The sequence below is a fragment of the Protopterus annectens genome, chromosome 13.part0 (assembly GCF_019279795.1).
Source record: "Protopterus annectens isolate FY-2018-M chromosome 13.part0, PAN1.0, whole genome shotgun sequence".
In the NCBI taxonomy this organism is placed as follows: domain Eukaryota; kingdom Metazoa; phylum Chordata; order Ceratodontiformes; family Protopteridae; genus Protopterus; species Protopterus annectens.
Window position 1 is genome coordinate 515690757 of NC_056747.1, and position 17995 is coordinate 515708751.

The window sequence follows — 17995 nt, forward strand, 5'->3', positions numbered from 1 at the left end:
ATAAACAACAGATTAAACTATTGGACAAGAGTATTTCATATACAGAAGTTATTACACAAATAAATAAGCTTAAATTAAACAAAGCACCGGGTAATGATGGTATTATACCAGAGATATATAAAATCCTTTCTAAAAATACATATTCATTAATACATAAGGTTTTTATTTTGGCCCAAACTGAGTTAATAACCCCCCCATCTTGGCAATATACATTTATTTCGCCAATTTTAAAACCTAATAAAGATCCAACTAGATGTTCTTCATATCGGCCCATCTCATTACTTAATGTTGATTATAAAATGTTTATGAATATCTTTGCTGATAGATTGAAGACAATCATTCCCAGCATTATAGATATAGATCAGACAGGCTTCATTGTAAATAGAAATACTTTTGATAATATAAGAAGAACTTTAACATTAATAGATTTTGCAAATAGGAAAAAGAAAGATTTAACACTTATTAGTCTTGATATAAGTTCAGCATTTGATTCAGTAAGTTGGGACTATCTGTTTACCTTAATGAAGTGCACAAACTTCTCGGATGCATTTGTAAATCTAATTGAACATTTATACAAAGGAACGTTGGCTTATATTAAGGTAGGAACATATGTTTCACAAAAATACCCATTTTAAAGGTACAAAACAAGGATGTCCACTTTCTCCACTATTATTCACTTTAGTAATGGAGCCTTGGGCTAATTTGATCAGAAACAGTACTGACATAGAGGGTTTTGAAATAGATGAAAATACAACATCCAAAATTCAACTCTTTGCAGATGATGTTCTAATTACATCAGCAGGATCTAATTCTTCTATACAGTCTCTATTTGATAACATGATGAATTTTAAAAGTATTTCTGGTTTAATATTCAATGAAGAAAAACTAAAATACTACCTATATATACACGAAAAAATATTCTCATTAGTGATTTTACTAAATATGTACCCAATTCAGGTCAGATAACTTATTTAGGTATAATACTATCTAAAGATATTAAATCTATTATATATAATAATTATAATACCTGTTTTCTTAATATACAAAATCTTTTTAATACCTGGAATAATATGTTTTTACTATGGAGGAGAGACTTACAATTATTAAAATGATAATATTCCCCAAGATTTTATACTTAATACAATCAATAATACTTCCACCTACAAAATAATTATCAAGAAACTGAACACACTAATGTTAAATTTCTTATGGGCACCTAATAGACCTAGGATTGCATTAAAGAAACATACTAATAGCTGGTCTCAAGGGGTATTTCTTTTCCAGACTTTAATTTATATACTATCTCTTCTATTGTAAAAGTTATTACTTTATTAATAGATCAGTCATATGTCACAAAATGGAAAGATTATTGGGAGCTAATTAGTATACACTTCATGAAAATCTCCTTAACACATAAAAATATGATTGTAAATAACTCCATGTTATGGTTACTAAAGGAATTTTGTACTTCACCTATTACACCTAAACATATGGTTTGTTACCCATTAAATATTATTATTAGTTATCGTAACTTTATATTCATGCACCCTAAGTATAGGGAATGGAATTTTATTGTATTTCCTATAATGTATACTCAGGGTATGCTTTTGTCATCTACTTCTGAAGGAACTCATTTAGCTATAGATAATGATCTAAAGTACTGGTATCAGTTGATATCTGATAATAAAGTTAAAAATCTAGATTTCTTAAAACAAGAATTTGATCTAAGAGAAACTTGCTGGTTAGAGGTTCAGACCTCCAGACAACATCTCATTAATAAAATAGATTTAATGTCTATAACTGTTAAAGAATCTATTCCAACACTGATTGATTACTTGATATTAAATTTACAACATAAAGTTTCTGATAAAGGTAAACTTTCATACATACATAAAGTTATCAGACAAGAAACTTTTTACAGTGTAGATTCATACTGGAATTATTTCACTTCTATTAATGGGGACCCACCAAGTCAACAAGATAAACAATATATATTGGAATCTGCTTATAGAACTATGTCTTCCATTGTCTAGAGACTTTATACATGGAAATTTTTACATAGATCTTTTTATACACCTTTGATGATGAATAAAATAAATAATAAAGATAATCTATGTAAGAGATGTAATGTAGAAATTAATGCTGACTGGGCTCATATGTTTTATGACTGTATAAAATTGAAAGAATACTGGAAGTCAATTAATGAATTTTTGCAGGCTCTTTTTACAGATAATTTAATTATTTCTAAATCTCTTATATTATTCAACACACCTGTACCTCAAAGTATTAAAAAGGTTAAGTTTCCCTTGTTATGGTCTATTCTAGCAGTGGCTAGGAAAATAATAACTAGAAATTGGATTTCAGATACACCTCCTTCGTTCAATGAATTTAAAAATGTTATGAATATAGTGTGCCATATGGAAATAAACACAATTAGGACTAGAACAAACAGAAAAACATCTTATTTTATTGTATGGGATATTTTACAAAATTTGTTAAAAAAATTTTAATTTCAATAGCATGATATTTTAGTTTAATTAATTGATCTGATTGTAGTGGATGTCTTTGTAAATACTTTAGTTGTTTTGTTGAATATTATAATAATACCTATTTTTAATTACTTGTATAAAATTGTTATGATATTTCTCTTATATGTTAAAACAATAAACCTGTTTTGAAAAAAAAAAAGATATTAAAACTCTTAGTTTGTAGTAGTTTAAATCCCTCTTGAAAATGAAGGGGGGGGGGCATAGCTCAAATGGTTAAGCAATTTGGCAAACTGACTGCTGCCCCCTATGCGTGGGTTCCTGCTTGAAAATAAAATGCTTCCTGAAAAGGGATCACCAGTCTCCATATTCTAAAAAGAGAGTTTTGTCTCTTCCAATCTGAGGCACATTTTTTCTAACCATTCAGATTTACCATCCCATCAACAAATCATGCAGGGTAGTCTGGAAGCAAATAAATCCCCAGCATGGAAGCACTGACTAGAAACAGTAAAGAAAAGAAGTATCACTATTGCAAGAATACAGAAAAGGAGTCAATCTAAAAAAATATTAGAGAAGTGAATGAGTTAAAAGAAAAATATAACATCAGAACAGATCGGAATTTGATTTACACTGTCTCTAATGATAAATGAAAAATCTCTGCTTGCCAGGTTCTGTTTCAATTGTGAGACTAAAATTTTATTGCATGGTTTAACAAAGATGTCTTTCATTATCCATGCTTGCTATTATGAACCCTTTTAGTCTGATGAAGTTCTGTTGTAATAAAAGGAAGAATGAAAGCGCTCACATTACTTTGATCTTGGTTTTCTGGTTTTGACTTTTCATTTTGTTTGTTGTATTTTGTTGATCGATATTCTTATTTCATGCAGTTGTTCATTGACAATACCTTTCTTTGCCTAAATGTTAATTGGGTCTTTGAGTCTTACATTGTCACCTTTGCCGGTTGTAAAAATATCATTTTCATCTATAAAAATTAGACTTTTTCTTTCAGTTTTTGTTGTTCTCTGAATTGTCTCACCATCTCACCTTTTATCTTAAGATCATAGTTTATAGGTAAGTTAGAACAAATTTATCTTCCAGTTAGAAAATAACCAGGTGAAGAACCACACTCTTGGCTTATCACATGGCTGACACCTTGCAGAAGCACTAAGTACCCACCCTGTGGGTCTCAAGCCCAGTGAGCCCCCTCTGCTGTGTGCAATTTGTACAGTAAGCTGAGGGGAACAAAGTGTGTAGAGGCCCACTTTGACTTGGAAGGCAGCTTCATAGGAGCTCAGAAGAGCAACTGTAGGTGTGTGTGTGTGGGGTGCTCCACCAGTGGAGAGGGTAGGGCACATCACAGGAGGAGCTAATTGGCCTATTATCCACCACCTGACTTGTTATGAATCTGATAATCTGATTAGTGATGGAAGGGCAGGAATGAATGGGTCCGTCACCTAGCCTGGGGATTTCCTGGTCCTGCTACCATGAAATAAATGGAGTTGACTGGATGCAGATAGAGGACCCATCTGTCTTGGTCTTGTCAGAAAGGAATAAAAAAAATTGGACTGTAGAAAATGTGTACTAGCAGTGATATGAAAAAAAATCCCATTCCTTTACAAAGCTTCTGAAAGTGACTTTGATAAAATGCAGCCATTGTCAATAAACAGCTCTGTATGTATACCACGGCTAGAGAAAATGGATTTTCTGCATACAGATACAGTTTTTACTGTTACTAAACATCAGCTTGCACTTTTTTTGGATAAAGATAGTAATAAATGTCAGTGCTTACCTTCTGATAAAGTCTTTCGAGTATGGTATGAGGCATTAATGGCTCACTAGAATTACTGAGCTAGTATCAAAGATATGTTGGACAAGTTGATGTCTATAATGTATTTCTTTATTCTTAACCAGTACAATACCTTATGAGCCCTTCTCTTATACTTTTCAATTCCAGTGTGTCCTCCACAGATATGTTTTTTCAACATATCTCTCCCAAGTCCTTTTAGTGTTACAATTTGACTGCCTTTATATATAATTCCATCAGTATCAGGTAGTCTGCCCTGCAGTTTCAGCATCTTGAACAGCTCATAGGTTCATAGTTTAGTACTAGGCTAACTGCCTTTTTGGGCCATTTTAAGCCTAGCCATTTACCCCATCTAAGAATCAAGCCCTGCACCTTATGTTTGTAAGGTAAACAACTTAATCATTATGTCAACCTCCCACCTCCAAAGGTGAGAATCAAACCTTTTACCTTATGTATATGAGGTAAACACCTTCACCATTATGCCAAACCCTCCCCGCTGAAATGGAATTCTGCTTAGCATCATCTTTCATCTTTTTTATTCCATCTTCTCTTTGTCAGTTTCCTAATGAATAAGCTACATTTCTTGTATCTGCAATAAATAGTGCTTATTTATGTATTTATTCATTATTTATTTTTGTTCATATCTATCACTATATATATATATATATATATATTTATATGTGTGTGTATACATATGTATATATATATATATATATATATATATATATATATATATATATATATATATAATGTATGTACATACACACACATACACACATATATGTATATATATATATATATATATATATATATATATGTATGTATAAAACAATTCACATTTAAGCATTTATTCATCAATAAATATTTCCCTCTCGTGTGTGAATTACCTTACCATAACAGTAGATGTTTGACTACATCTGTGTTGCAGTAAAGATACCCGAGTCTTGCCCCCCCCCCCCGGGTGTGTATGTTTATTATATTGTGTTCTTAGCGTATGCCTTATAGTCAGGGCTGTAGCCTCTCATACTCTGAGTATATAAATCTCTATAGGTCTGGCATCCTAGCCACTGACTTTGTGTCTCTACTCGAGCCCTTCAGAGGTTAGGGCACATGGAAGGTGTCATGAAGCTTTGAAAGCTGGCCAGTTGTCATATCCTTGATAGATATAACCCATACAGCTTAAGCTACTGTAACAGTGATCTGTTTGAAGATCTACTGTTACAGTAAGTTAACTTGCGCAACAGTACGTCTTCTGCTGCTTCTTCCCCAAGTAGATTATAACACAAATTAATAAAGATTTTTACTGAAGACAGGAGCACATGCAAGGAAGTAGAATGTATTGACTGCCCTGAGGAAGGGACCTTGTGCATAATATGTGGGTAAGAGGGGGAGATATCAATCCAGACCATCGTCAAGAGGACTCTATTAGGGTAAAAAGAAAAAATCTGGAGACAAAGCAAAAAATCTGATGATAATATATGTGATTGTCTAAGGAAAGTGAAATATTAAATTTTCAAGTTTAAAACAAGCTTATGCTCTTTCTACCCATTTTTCCCAGAGCCTGGGATGTGTAATGGGTTCCCCTCAGACACTCAAGGTTAACTTTGCTGGGCATGAGATTGCACAGCATGGATGATTGCTGTTGAATTGTGCTCTTGTATTTGCCCTCTACATTTTGCTGAGATGTTTGTAAGCTCCCATTTCACTAAATACACCTTACTGTAAGGTTGGTGAATGATTGCTCTTCACCTGAGTTGCAGTGATCTCAGAGTGAGAATGGTAATGTAAGGGATTGTTGGGGGAGAAGCCCCCCGACATGAGGAGTGCGTGAAGGCTTACTTCTTCCATAAATATGTTTTAATTTGAAAGTGATATATCAGGACCTTATGGATCAATACCTCTAGTAAACAGTAGTCCACAGTGAATGTGCAGAATTAAATTAGACAAATGACATGTGCTAACAAGATAACCTTACTGCACACAATCCAGCAGTATATGCCATGTATAGTACATGTACAATGTCAGTAAACACACGATCTTGTGAGCATATGACTGAGTCCACAGTATAAAGAATAGCTTACTTGTATGCCACGTTTGTTCTTTTGAAATGAGTGACATGAATGCCAGTGTTATGACAGTTCTTTTTGTATAGTAACATGAACAGTTGACAAAGCCCTGTTGATTATTAGATGCTGAATGTATGCATGAAACTGGTTGATGTCATTAATATCTTACCTTTGCGGTCTTTAAATAGGATATGCGAAAATGTTAGCAACCACTGAGCTCATGGCAGCCTGACACGGGTGGCAGCAGTCAAACTCTTTGGGAGAAGAAAGGCAGTGGTGGATAATTGGAGATAGAGATAATATATCACCATGCTAAAACCAAGTGGACTTAAAATCCCAGGCAGAGGGACAAAGCACTCAAGCCCTGGAAGTCGTTCTTCAGCTGTCAGTTCAGGGTCCACAGGGTCTAAAGAAGGTAAGAATAAGTTTTAATTTTTGGTACACAGAGGGTCTGTTTGGGGCTTAATACATTTTGCAGGTCACTCACTGTCTATTACAGCTCACTGTTATGTTTGTATATCGTGTTATGTCACATGAGACTTCCTAAATGCTATTTTAGATTCATTGTCTGTTAATTCTGGTTTGTTCCCTGCTTGTTTGGAGTCATTGCTTGTCCATTTTGTAGCCTGTTCAATAGTATATGCAGCTTGTTCATTAGCAATGCTGCCTTTTCAGTTGCAGTTGCTGAAGGTTTACTTGAAATCACTTTTTTAGAGCTACTTTGTTTACTTGGAGGTCACTGCCTATTCATTTTGGGTGCTGCCTATATATACTAACACCTGCGAGTGCATTTGAATGTGCTGCCTTATTCATTTACTGTCAACTTTTGCTCATTAGACACATGATATGTTTGTTTGGGATGATGACTTGCTCATTTCTCCACTATAATTTTAAATCTGGAGATTGGTGTGTCTTAACAATTGCTTACCAAAAATGGAGCTCGTTAGAGATTGATTAATTGTGAATTTGCTGAAGAAAAATTAGAATTTCTACTTACTTTGTTAAATGATCAGTAAAATTATGTGAGATAACATCATTAATTGTTAGATACAGATGCATGGCAAGTGATATTTTCTTCTGTAGTCTGGATATCCTGTAATGGTTCAAGCAGCCTTAAATTCTTTAATCAGAGTACCTGTGAAATAAGATGGGTTATTTGAAAATGCCAGCTAAACCTTTGGTTGACAATTCTGAGTTGTGTAGCACAATATTTACAGAGCAAGTTTCTTCAGGGAAGCATTTTAGGGGACGTTGTGTTGTCCCATCTGCAGGCACTTCTTTAGGCTAAAAGTGTAGGTTGCTTATTTTCAGACAAAGTTATCCAGGATTTGTACAACTAAATACCCCACTCAGTGGTAACAGAGGCTGCCACCACCCTTGAACACTAAGTACAATTTTATGAACTTCCCCAGAGCGCATGCACAAGATGGTGACACTGCACCTCAGTGATGAAGAAAACATTATTGATGAGATTCCATTTTTAGGAAGGCAGACATCAGGAAAGAAAGAAAGACAGAGAATTAAAGATGCTGCCTAGTGTTATGGCTTGGAGGGACAAGAATCATTTCCTTACAGACATGGTCATAACTGCACAGGGAAAACAGATGGATGTTTAATGTCCATTTAAAGACATATTACCCATGAAAGGGGTGTGCTCATTGAAAAAGGGGTTCGTGAAGTTATTTATGTATTTACTTCAAACTTGAATTTGTTTTCTGGGGTAGAGCACTGATCTCCCCATAGACCTTTTTCACACTCATCCCAGAAGCGGTGTCTGGTTAAATCACTTGCTCAGAGTCACACGATAAGTAGGGATGCAGTGCAGAGAGCACATATAGTAACAATTTCTGATCGGCATACTCATAGAATCAGTGGATGCTTCTAACTACAGGATTCAACAAATATTTGAACTGTAGAGTTCTGTTTATTGCATCAATGAGAACTGAACATTGATTTAGAAGGCATCAGAAAACTGTTGTGCCAAGATGGCCTAAATATGTCAATAAAAAGGAACATGATCCCGAGCTATATGTCTAAATGCTTTATTGCCAGATATTTTAAGCGCACCAAGGATTAAGGCATTATAGGCTACCAGGAGCAATCAGTTTTCACTTTGTTACACTGGTAATTAGTAAAACAGGCTCCATGTCAGAGAAGTTCATAAGAAAGCCTGTAAGTCCAAATAATGCAAAAAGGAAAGTGAGAGTGTGTGTATGTATATATATATATATATATATATATATATATATATATATATATATATGTATGTGTGTGTGTGTGTGTGTGTGTGTGTGTGTGTGTGCCTGCTGGAATAAAAAGAGGTGTGACTATTAAGAAATGGAGAGCAATAATTACCAATATTCTTAATGTATGTACAAAGTTCATAATCTGATGTTAATTACTGCCTGGTTATTGTAGTAGCCACAGGAACACATGGTGCATAGAGAGCTATGACAAGTGTGTGAGCATGTCAAGATTTACATTGCAGGAGATATAAAAGGAGTTCCTTCTGTCTTTATAAAGGTGATTGCAGTAACAGAAATAAGCAAACATGGAGAGAAGGCAGTACAGATCACAGTAAAATCACAGAATGAACTAGTTGTTTAGGTCATGCAAGTATTGCTGACACACCTTCTTTTGATATTAAGGAAAAAAGCAATGTTGTTGTTTGTCTTTCGGCTTTTTCCCGGTAAGGGGTCGCCACAGCGGAACTCCGGTCCGCTAATGATTGGCAGTAGATTTTTGCGAAACGCCGAGGTGCCAGCTCGACGCCCAACCTTCAATGAAGGCACGCCCATTTGCGCACGCATGTCTTTCGAACGCTACCCAACCACAAGGAGGACATGCAGACTCCACACAGAAGGCACTCCCAAGCCACGCTGCAAATCGAACGGGAGAACCTCTTGCTGTGAGGTAACAACGCTACTGCCGTACCACCGTGGCATATGAATTCTTAAAAAGTCCAAAACAATAAAATGTTCCTGTCTGAGTGCTTAAATATGCCAGACAATGGCACACCTGCATATAAAAGCAGAGCTGTAGCTAATACTTCATCCAGACCATGCCTCAGTCATGTTGCATTAGAACCAACCCAGATAGGAGAGTCTTAGAAGTGGTACAAACAATTATGGATGGGGAGAGTATCTTAGATATTGAAAATTGTAGTTACCGTATCTTGTGCATTCATATGATATGTCATTAGACATACTTTATCATATCTTGTGCATTCATATGATATGTCATTAGACATACTTTATCATATCTTGTGCATTCATATGATATGCCCTCAGACGTTCTTTATGTTACAAAGTAAAAGTTCATTGGTGATGCATTTAAACATAATTGGACATGTTTATAATATCTGGATCATGTTCTTTTTCCTGTTTACTTTTCTTTTACTGCCTTCTGAGTTTTCTTATTACTGTTGCTGCTACTATGGAACTATTCAAGGTGCCATTTTTGAAGAGGAGTAAATAAAAAGGGAAATAAGAATTTTTAGTAGTTTGACTGTATTTGGTGTGAAAGTCCAGACATACAAATTTTATGAAGTATTTGTTTTTTTATTGCCAATGAGACTGAGGAGGTAGACAAGAAAACAGCTAACCTTATCAGTCTTTGTACAGCTGAAGCCTACAGTTTAATGAGGAATGCCCTCAGTCCTAAGAAACCTGTAGGAAAAAAAGTGTGGCTGGTAAGTTTGATAATTTTGATTCTCTTACAACAACTTTTACTAATCCTGTGACTAAGTTTGTAGATGAGTTGAGAAAATTAATTTAGGACTTATTTATGGAGAAGCATGACAGCAGATATTGAGGTACAGGTTTGTGAGTGTAATAAATGATTTATTTATTATTTATTTTATTTTACATTTGTTAACCGGGTAGTGTCCGACTGGGCCATGGAGCCCGTTTTCAGCTGAGACCCGAGGAGAAAAGCTCCACACACACAGTTATTGTACAGATAGACAATATAAAAATCAATGAAATCATAAAATTAAACTCCAGTAATAATACACTTCATACAAAACTAATACATGTATATTCCAGTTGAGCAGACAGATAAAACTTAAGATGCTGCTAGCATTGTTGATAATCAAAGTAAAATTTTGAGAGAGGGTCAATAGTGTTATAGGTTGTATCCCACTTAAAATGTCAGTGAAGCCTGCAAAGCTAGCATTCTAAAATGGGCTGGAGCAAGTAGGATAAAAGTTGATATGAGAGGGGATGAGAAAAGTTGATTGGGAGGGGTTTATTATCCAGGAGAGCAGCTGGAGCACAACCACCTGATTTAAGATGTTTTCTGGTTGTTGTTTTAAAGGCAGAGTAGTTGGGAGTGTTTTGGATGTGTTGGGGGAGAACATTCTAGGCCTTAGTTATTTTATTAGAGTAGAGACAGTCACCATGGTAGTTGTGCAACTGGGTTGTTGTTAGCATCAGTCTGTCAGAAGATCTAAGGGGTCTAGTATTGACATGTGGTTTAACTAGGGAGGACAGTGAAGGGCATTGGTTGGGGTTGTGAATGATTTTGTGTGCAAAGGTGAGATGGTTCAGTGTTAACAGGTTGGGAAGCTCGAGCCAGTTCAGTTGTTGGAGAGCAGAGCAGTGATGAGATTTATGGGGATGATTGCTGGCAAATTTTGCAATTTTATTATAGCAGGATGCTAGGTTGTTAAGGACTGTTTTATGGAGGTTTGTGAATACGTGTGAACAGTAGAGTAAGGTGGATAGAAGTTTGGATCTAGCAGTGGCTAGTCTGGCTTGGTTTGTAAGGAAAGGTTTAGCACAGTAGAGAGTTCCAAGTTTGGCGTGAACTTTTTTAATTGACAGGGAAACATGAATATCAAATTTCAGTCTGTTATCTATGGTAACAGCTAAGAGTTTGGTGTAGTCTGTGGGTTCAGTTGCGGTTCCATTGGTGGAATGAATTGTGATGGATGGAGAGTGGTGACTGGTTGGTTTGTTTGTGAAAAACATCAGTTTGGTCTTTTTAGGGTTTAGAATGAGATTGAGGTTGGATAGGTAGGTTTCTATTTCCTGATAACTGTTATATGAAGTTAATTTATATGTTAAATTGTTTAAAATTGCTTTGACAGTGGAAACACTGAACAAAAATGTAAAAAAGTTACAAGACAAACTGCAGATGCATGTAACAAAATACAAAAAAACAGACATGCAACAGATGTGTTCCCAAGAGTAAGGAGGACGAGAAAGCTAATGCTTTATATTCATTGTACTGTTCACTGTTGCAGTCATTACTATTGAGATATCCTGTCCCCATGTAGCTGAGGAGTTTGCTTGACATCCAGAGCTATATCTTCCACCCTAGGTTACAGCCAACTGTCTACCATTGCTGCGTAAATATCTCAGTGGTGTGAGAGGGCCATTTACTGACACCACCTTCACATCTTTCTTGTCTCCTTCATAACATGTAGCATGTCCTCTGAATGTATGTGCCTGCCTGAGATTAGTTGAAAATCGTCCAAGCTGTCAACCTTAAGGTGTCCTATATGAAGTACAAAAAGGACCATATGTTTTGAGAGAGAAGGCCCTCAAACTGAGGCAATACTTTCCACCTCTGCACTACAAAGTAGTGTAGAAGGGAGAACAAGTGTTGCTTGTGTCAAAAAGGGGGATATGACAATAGCTTTTGGCCTGTCTGCCTTCATATTTAGTAATACCCTGGGGATCATTTGTTTAGGAAAAATGCCCAGATAAACAGACCTGTCAGTTGGTGGGAGAATGCATCTATCTGCCAGATTCCTGGAGTTGCTGTTCAGTGACAGAACTCCCTCAGTTGCATGTTTTATAGTGAGACAAAAAGGTCTGTTTCTGGTGCACCTCAAATTCTGGCCAAATATAGGAAGAGAACTGTACTTAACATTCATTCATGTGTAGCTGTCTGTGATCTGCTCAGCCTGTCTGCTTCAATGTTTTCAGTATTTTCTTGGGGATATCAGCTCCTATGAAAGTTATGTCTGCCTCTCGCATGCTCATGTTGCCAGTATGAGTACTTTGTATGTGTGAATTCCTCCCTGATTGTTGATGTACTGCATCACTGTGTTATTGTTGTCTGTGGACTCCTTTCTCCCAAATCTGTCTGAAGACTCCCAGAGCCAGGATTACAGACAGCATTTCCTTTATGTTTATGTGCTTTTTTCCTCGTATCTTGATCTCAAGTGCTGTGTGCTTGCAATGGTACCATTTGAGCTCCTGAGCCAGATTGGAAGAGGCTATGGCTAGGAACTGGGTAGACTGAAGTGTTCTAAAGGGCACACTCGGGTTGAGCTGAAGCTGTCTTATTAACTATGAGATCTTTTTCTTTGAGATTGTAAATGTTGGCACCATCTTTTTTAGAGGTAAGACCACAGCTTTTTCATGTGCATTCAGGCTACAGACACCCTCAAGTGGCAAAATGCCACAAAGCCCAGCAATCTGAAGAACTCCCTGGCTGATATTACACCCCTTTTCCAGGTCATTGAGCATAAATAGGGTCAGAGTGTGTACCTTGTCATCTGGTAAGAAAACTCTTTGAATATCTATATTGAATAGTTGTCTCTAAAATACCAGGCTGTTCTCTGGAGTGAGGCCGGGCTGCTTCAGGTTGATGGAAAGACCCAAGTTTCTGAAGCATATCAGGGTAAAGTTCAAGGCCCTTTGTATTCCCTCTAGAGAATTTGCCTGGATAAGAGAGTCAGGTATTGGTAAATATGAATGCCATTTGTCCTGCAAAAGGCTATTACTAGAGCCAAATATTTGATAGAGATCCTGAGTGCAGTAAACTAGACAAAGGGCAAGGAAGTGAATTGTAATAATTCCACCCTTGCAAGCCGCTGAAACATTTTGTAGTCCTTGGTAATAAGTGTGTGGAGTTAAGCATTCTAGATGTCCAGTATGAACAGAAAGGTGTGCGAGAATAGCAGAGGAAGATGGCCTTGAATGATCATCATTCTGAATTTTGGAAAGACAAGAAATTTAAGTATGATGGATCCAGGATGAACCTCTGTATGTCCTCCTTTTGTAACCATAGAAACAGTCTTAAGTAGAAACTTGTGCTTTTTCTGCCCTGAGTACCCTCCTTGCTCCAGGTGATCCTTCAAAAGGTGAGATGGTCTCTTGGAACAGAAAGGATTTCCTTGAACTTTGGATACTTTAGAAATTGCAGTTTGTAGTCCTATTGTTGAATTCTTAGGAACTATTGATCCTGGGTTATGTTTTTTCAATTCTGTACAAAGAAGACCAGGTTCATAGGTGTGTACTAGACTAATGGCCCTGGAGCCTTTACAAGCCTAGCCCGTAGAAGTGCCCTAACATTGTGCCGCCCAAAGTTAGTTCCCAGTGCCTCTATCAAGTAGAGCCACTGGAGTGATTCCCAGGGTGAACCTTCTATTTCCCATCCACTCATCAAGATTTTTCCTGAAGAGGGCCAGTGAGGTGCTCTGCTTGACATGTATGGGAAGTCTATTCCAGAGCATGGGCAGTCTCTGGGTTATGAACCTGTCCCTCCAGCATGTTCTGTTGATTGTGGTAATGAGGTTGAGGTCTCTGGAGCGTGTGGTGCAGAGGGATTGGGATTTGTTTAGATGTAGCATTTCTAACAGAGCTGGGTCAGACATGGCTTTGTAAGTTAAGCAGAGATTGCCTCTTAGTAGACAATATGCGACAGAGAAGAGCTGGAGTTTTTTTGAGTCTGTCCATGTAGGACATGTGTTTAAGACCTAGGATCCTCTTTGTGAGGTACTTTTGCAGCCTTTCCAGCTGTTGCATGTATCTAGTGAGGTACATGCCAAATGGGGCATTATATTTGATGATTGGCTAATGAGAGAAGAGTAGAGAGAGATGATGACCTCTTTCTTCCTGGATGCAAAAACCTTGGTAATGAGATGTGCCACAAATAAGGACTTTCTGGCCACAGTGGTCATGTGGTGGTCAAAGGAGAGGTTGCTGTCAACCTGTGTCCCCAGATCTCTTATAATGCCTTCAGTGGGCTCCCATTGATGTGGTAATTAGTGTGAACTGAGTTTTTCCCAAAGGAGATGACGACGCATTTTTTGGCATTAAGCTTAAGGCCATGGTTTTGACACCAGTCATTGGTCTCAGTGAGGCATTTCTGTAGGATGTCTACATCACTTGAGGAGTCAGTAATTTTCCCAGCTTGCAGGTGTCTGCGAACTTGGTCAGCCAGAGTCCCTCTGTGTTGGTCTGGATATCTGAAAAGTAGATGTCAAACAGGAGAGGACCCAGGACCGATCTCTGTGGGACTCCACTCGTAAGTGTTTGGCAGTCTGACTTGGAGTGGACTTCCACTTGGAGGTGACTTCCAATCAGCAATAGAGGAGGTAAGGGAAGAGGCTTGAAAGGAGAGGTTGCGTTTTTGAGGGTGGGTGGTAGGAGGAGGCAGTCAGGCTGAGTCATGGCTATTCCCTTTGGGAGTCATGGCCCTGCTGGCTCCCTGATTTCTTTTTTTAGTTTTCTTTGACATTCTTTTCTAAACGTGCCCTTTATCCACTCTATCAGCCGTATTCTTGTCCTGCATGAGGTACAAAGGCAAATATTTAGTGGGATAATTTCTGCTGAACTTTTGAGTCATGGGCTAAAAGAGCTGCTTTACTGATTGTTTACTTTTGCCCTTCTAATCCACTCTTTTGAAAATACCTTCAGCAAAGCACTTGAAGTCCTTGTCCAGAGGGGCATCAAGGAACTCCATCTTCACATAGTCTGACAAGGGCTGGACTATTGACCAGGCGTTTGTCTGAATCACAGATCCAGTAGCTGTTACACGACATGATGCACCAACAGCATCATATCCACATTTTTTAGAGAATTTGGCAACCTGGGTAGGGAGATCACATTGCCCAAGCATCTACTGCTCCAGATCATCCTTACCCAAAACTCCCTTTGCTGTATTTTTCATCTTCTCCAGCAGGGCTGACAGGAAGTAAGCATGTGGGTCTGACATTTCAAGGAACTGAAGGAAAGGATAGCAGACGTGTATACTTTTTTCCCAGATGTTTTCTGTTCTCCCTGTCATTGGGAAATGTGTTCCTGTATGGAGCCAAAGAGGATCCTTTTCTTGAATCCAGGGACACCACAGCTGGATCAACTAAGGGATTCTTATGACAGAACTTAGGGGGATCCTTGAGCCTGTAAAAGGGGACAGGCTTCCTAGGTGTGCGTCAAGGGGTGGAATCTGGCTTCATAGCTGTATTAATAAACATTTGCTATCAAATTGCATAATACTTCTAGCAAGACAGTCATTATGAAATGCTGAAGTGTAGCAACATGCTGCCAAAACAGGACAGTCCTTCCCTGCTTGTTATTCTAATTGTCATAGGTAGATACTGGGCTATCTGCCCGAAGGCATATATTAGCCCAGCCACGTTGTGCGGTATTCACCGCCCCTTTGGTTAGTTCCCTAGGCCCTTGATCTAGCAGCTAGTACACTTGGCCCCTATCTAGTAGAGCTGTTGGTATGATCCCTGGTGTGAACTTTCTGTTACCCATCCACTTGCCAAGGTTCCTCTTGAAGAGTGACAGTGAGGGGCTGTGTCTTATGTAGATCGGGACCTTCTTCCATAGCAAGGGAAGTCTTTGTGAAGGGAAGCTATCCCTCCAGCTTGTTTTATTCATTGTTGTGCTGAGGTTTATATCCCTAGAGCGTATAGCTCGAGTGGATTTGGTCCTGCTAAGATGGAGCATGTTCAACAGTTCTGGGTTGGACATGGCTCTGTATGTTAGACAGAGATCGCCTCTGAGAAGGTGGTATGCAACAGAGAAAAGCCTTAGTTTTTTCAATCGGGCTGCATAGGGCAACTGTTTGAGGCCAGTAATCCTCTTAGTGAGGTACCTCTGTGGTCTCTCCAGCTGCTGGAGATGCCTAGCCTGGTACATTCCAATTGGTGCATTGTACTCAATAATGGGTCCGATGAGGGAAGAGTAGAGGGGCACCACTATGTCCTTAGATCTCGATGCAAACCCTTTTGTGATCAGATGGGTCACATAGAAGGATTTTCTAACCACCTTGGCAACATGGTTATCAAAGGAAAGCTGACTATCTACTTGGATCCCTAGATCCCTTATTACCACTTCAGATTTCAGGGGGTTACCTCCTATGTAGTAGTTCGCGGGTACTCAGTTTTTTCCAAAGGGGATTACTACGCATTTTTTAGCATTTACCTTGAGACCATGGCTTTAACACCATGCATCAGTCTCGTTAAGGCCTTTCTGGAGGATATCCATGTCGGCCAGGGACTCTGTTATAGCACCCAGTTTGCAGTTGTCCGCAAACTTGGTCAGCCACAGCCCTTCAGTGCTTGCCTGTACTTTTGAGAAGTATATGCCAAACAGGAGGGGCCCCAGGACAGAGCCCTGAGGCACACCACTCGTTACTGGTCTGGATTCGGACATAGATCCCGCTATTCTTACTTTGTGGGATCTGTCTGAGAGCCAGTTTGCGATCCATCTTGTGACGTAAGGGTTTATGCCCAGGTTGGTGAGTTTATCAATAATACCCAAATGGGGAATGGTGTCAAATGCTTTAGCAAGGTCAAGGTAAGCTGTGTTTACTTCCTTTCCCTTATCTATAGCCTGAGTAACTGTCTCAAAGAAGTCCACCAGGTTCAGGAGGCATGATCTACCCTTGACGAAGCCGAACTGCGTGGGGTCAAGTGTTTGGAGGTTCCCAATCTCTCCATTTATGAGTTCCATAATGATTTGCTCCATTGCCTTACGGATCAGACTGGTCAGGCTTATTGGTCGGTAGTTCCCAGGGTCGGTTGTGGGCCCACCCTTGTGCAGCGGAACCACCGTTGCTGTGCGCCATTCTATGGGCACATATCCTGTCAAGAGGCTGAGACTGAACAGGGTATTTAGATGCGGGGTTAATTCATTTTGGAGCTCGCATATGACACAGCCCGGGACACCATCTGGTCCCATGGAGGCAGTGTTTTTAGCTTTAGATAGAGCCTTATTAACCAATGTATCAGTAATAATTGGAGTTACACAATCCCCTGGAATAGTAATAGGCCCTGTAGGTGGTGAGGGGGTTTGCACTGAACCTGTCAGCCAAGATGTTGGCAATGTCAGTGGGGTCAGTTTATTTTGTTCCATTTTGGACTAGCTTGGAACAGACCTGAGAGTTGCCATTTAGGTTTTTGACGTAACCATAGTAGGCCTTATGATTATCCTTGGCAACTTTCTTTTCGAAATTGGCTTTAGTTGACTTGATGAGGGCCCTCAATTTCTACTAAAGCTGATCAGGGAAGATTTTTCTACTTGAGATTTGGCCTTTTTTTGTATAAGTCTCCTCCTTTTATTGTGTAGTTTGCTTAAGGCCGGGATCCACCAAACTGGTTTCTTCTTGCTTGAGGAAGGAGTCTTGGTTTTATTTAGGAAAGCACGGTCCATGCAATCCTGAAGATGTATATAAAGTGCCTTGGTGTAGGATTCTGCATCCTGGATATGATTATCCTTCTGCAGGGGGATAGTGAAGCTTTCCACTTCTGATGCAAGTAGTTTGAAGTTTGCTTTGCAAAGTTTTTTTACGATGGTTTCTTTGACTAGGGGAGGTGGAGGGGTGAGGATGTCTAGGGTTATCAGTTTGTGGTCTGATCTGACCAGAGAGGGAGTGATAACGGGTGTGGT

At 38.6% G+C, this 17995-nt stretch overlaps 1 protein-coding gene across 2 annotated transcripts in view; it reads left to right on the plus strand.

The window, feature by feature from the left end:
- The window catches only part of CLIP2 (CAP-Gly domain containing linker protein 2), a 1185433-nt gene that overhangs the window by 244554 nt on the left and 922884 nt on the right, over positions 1-17995 (plus strand). For both annotated transcript variants that reach the window (XM_044054144.1, XM_044054145.1), the window contains exon 2: positions 6545-6771. In XM_044054144.1, coding sequence (XP_043910079.1) covers positions 6666-6771 — 106 coding nt within the window. In that variant the 5' untranslated portion in view covers positions 6545-6665. The remainder of the gene's footprint in view (positions 1-6544; positions 6772-17995) is intronic.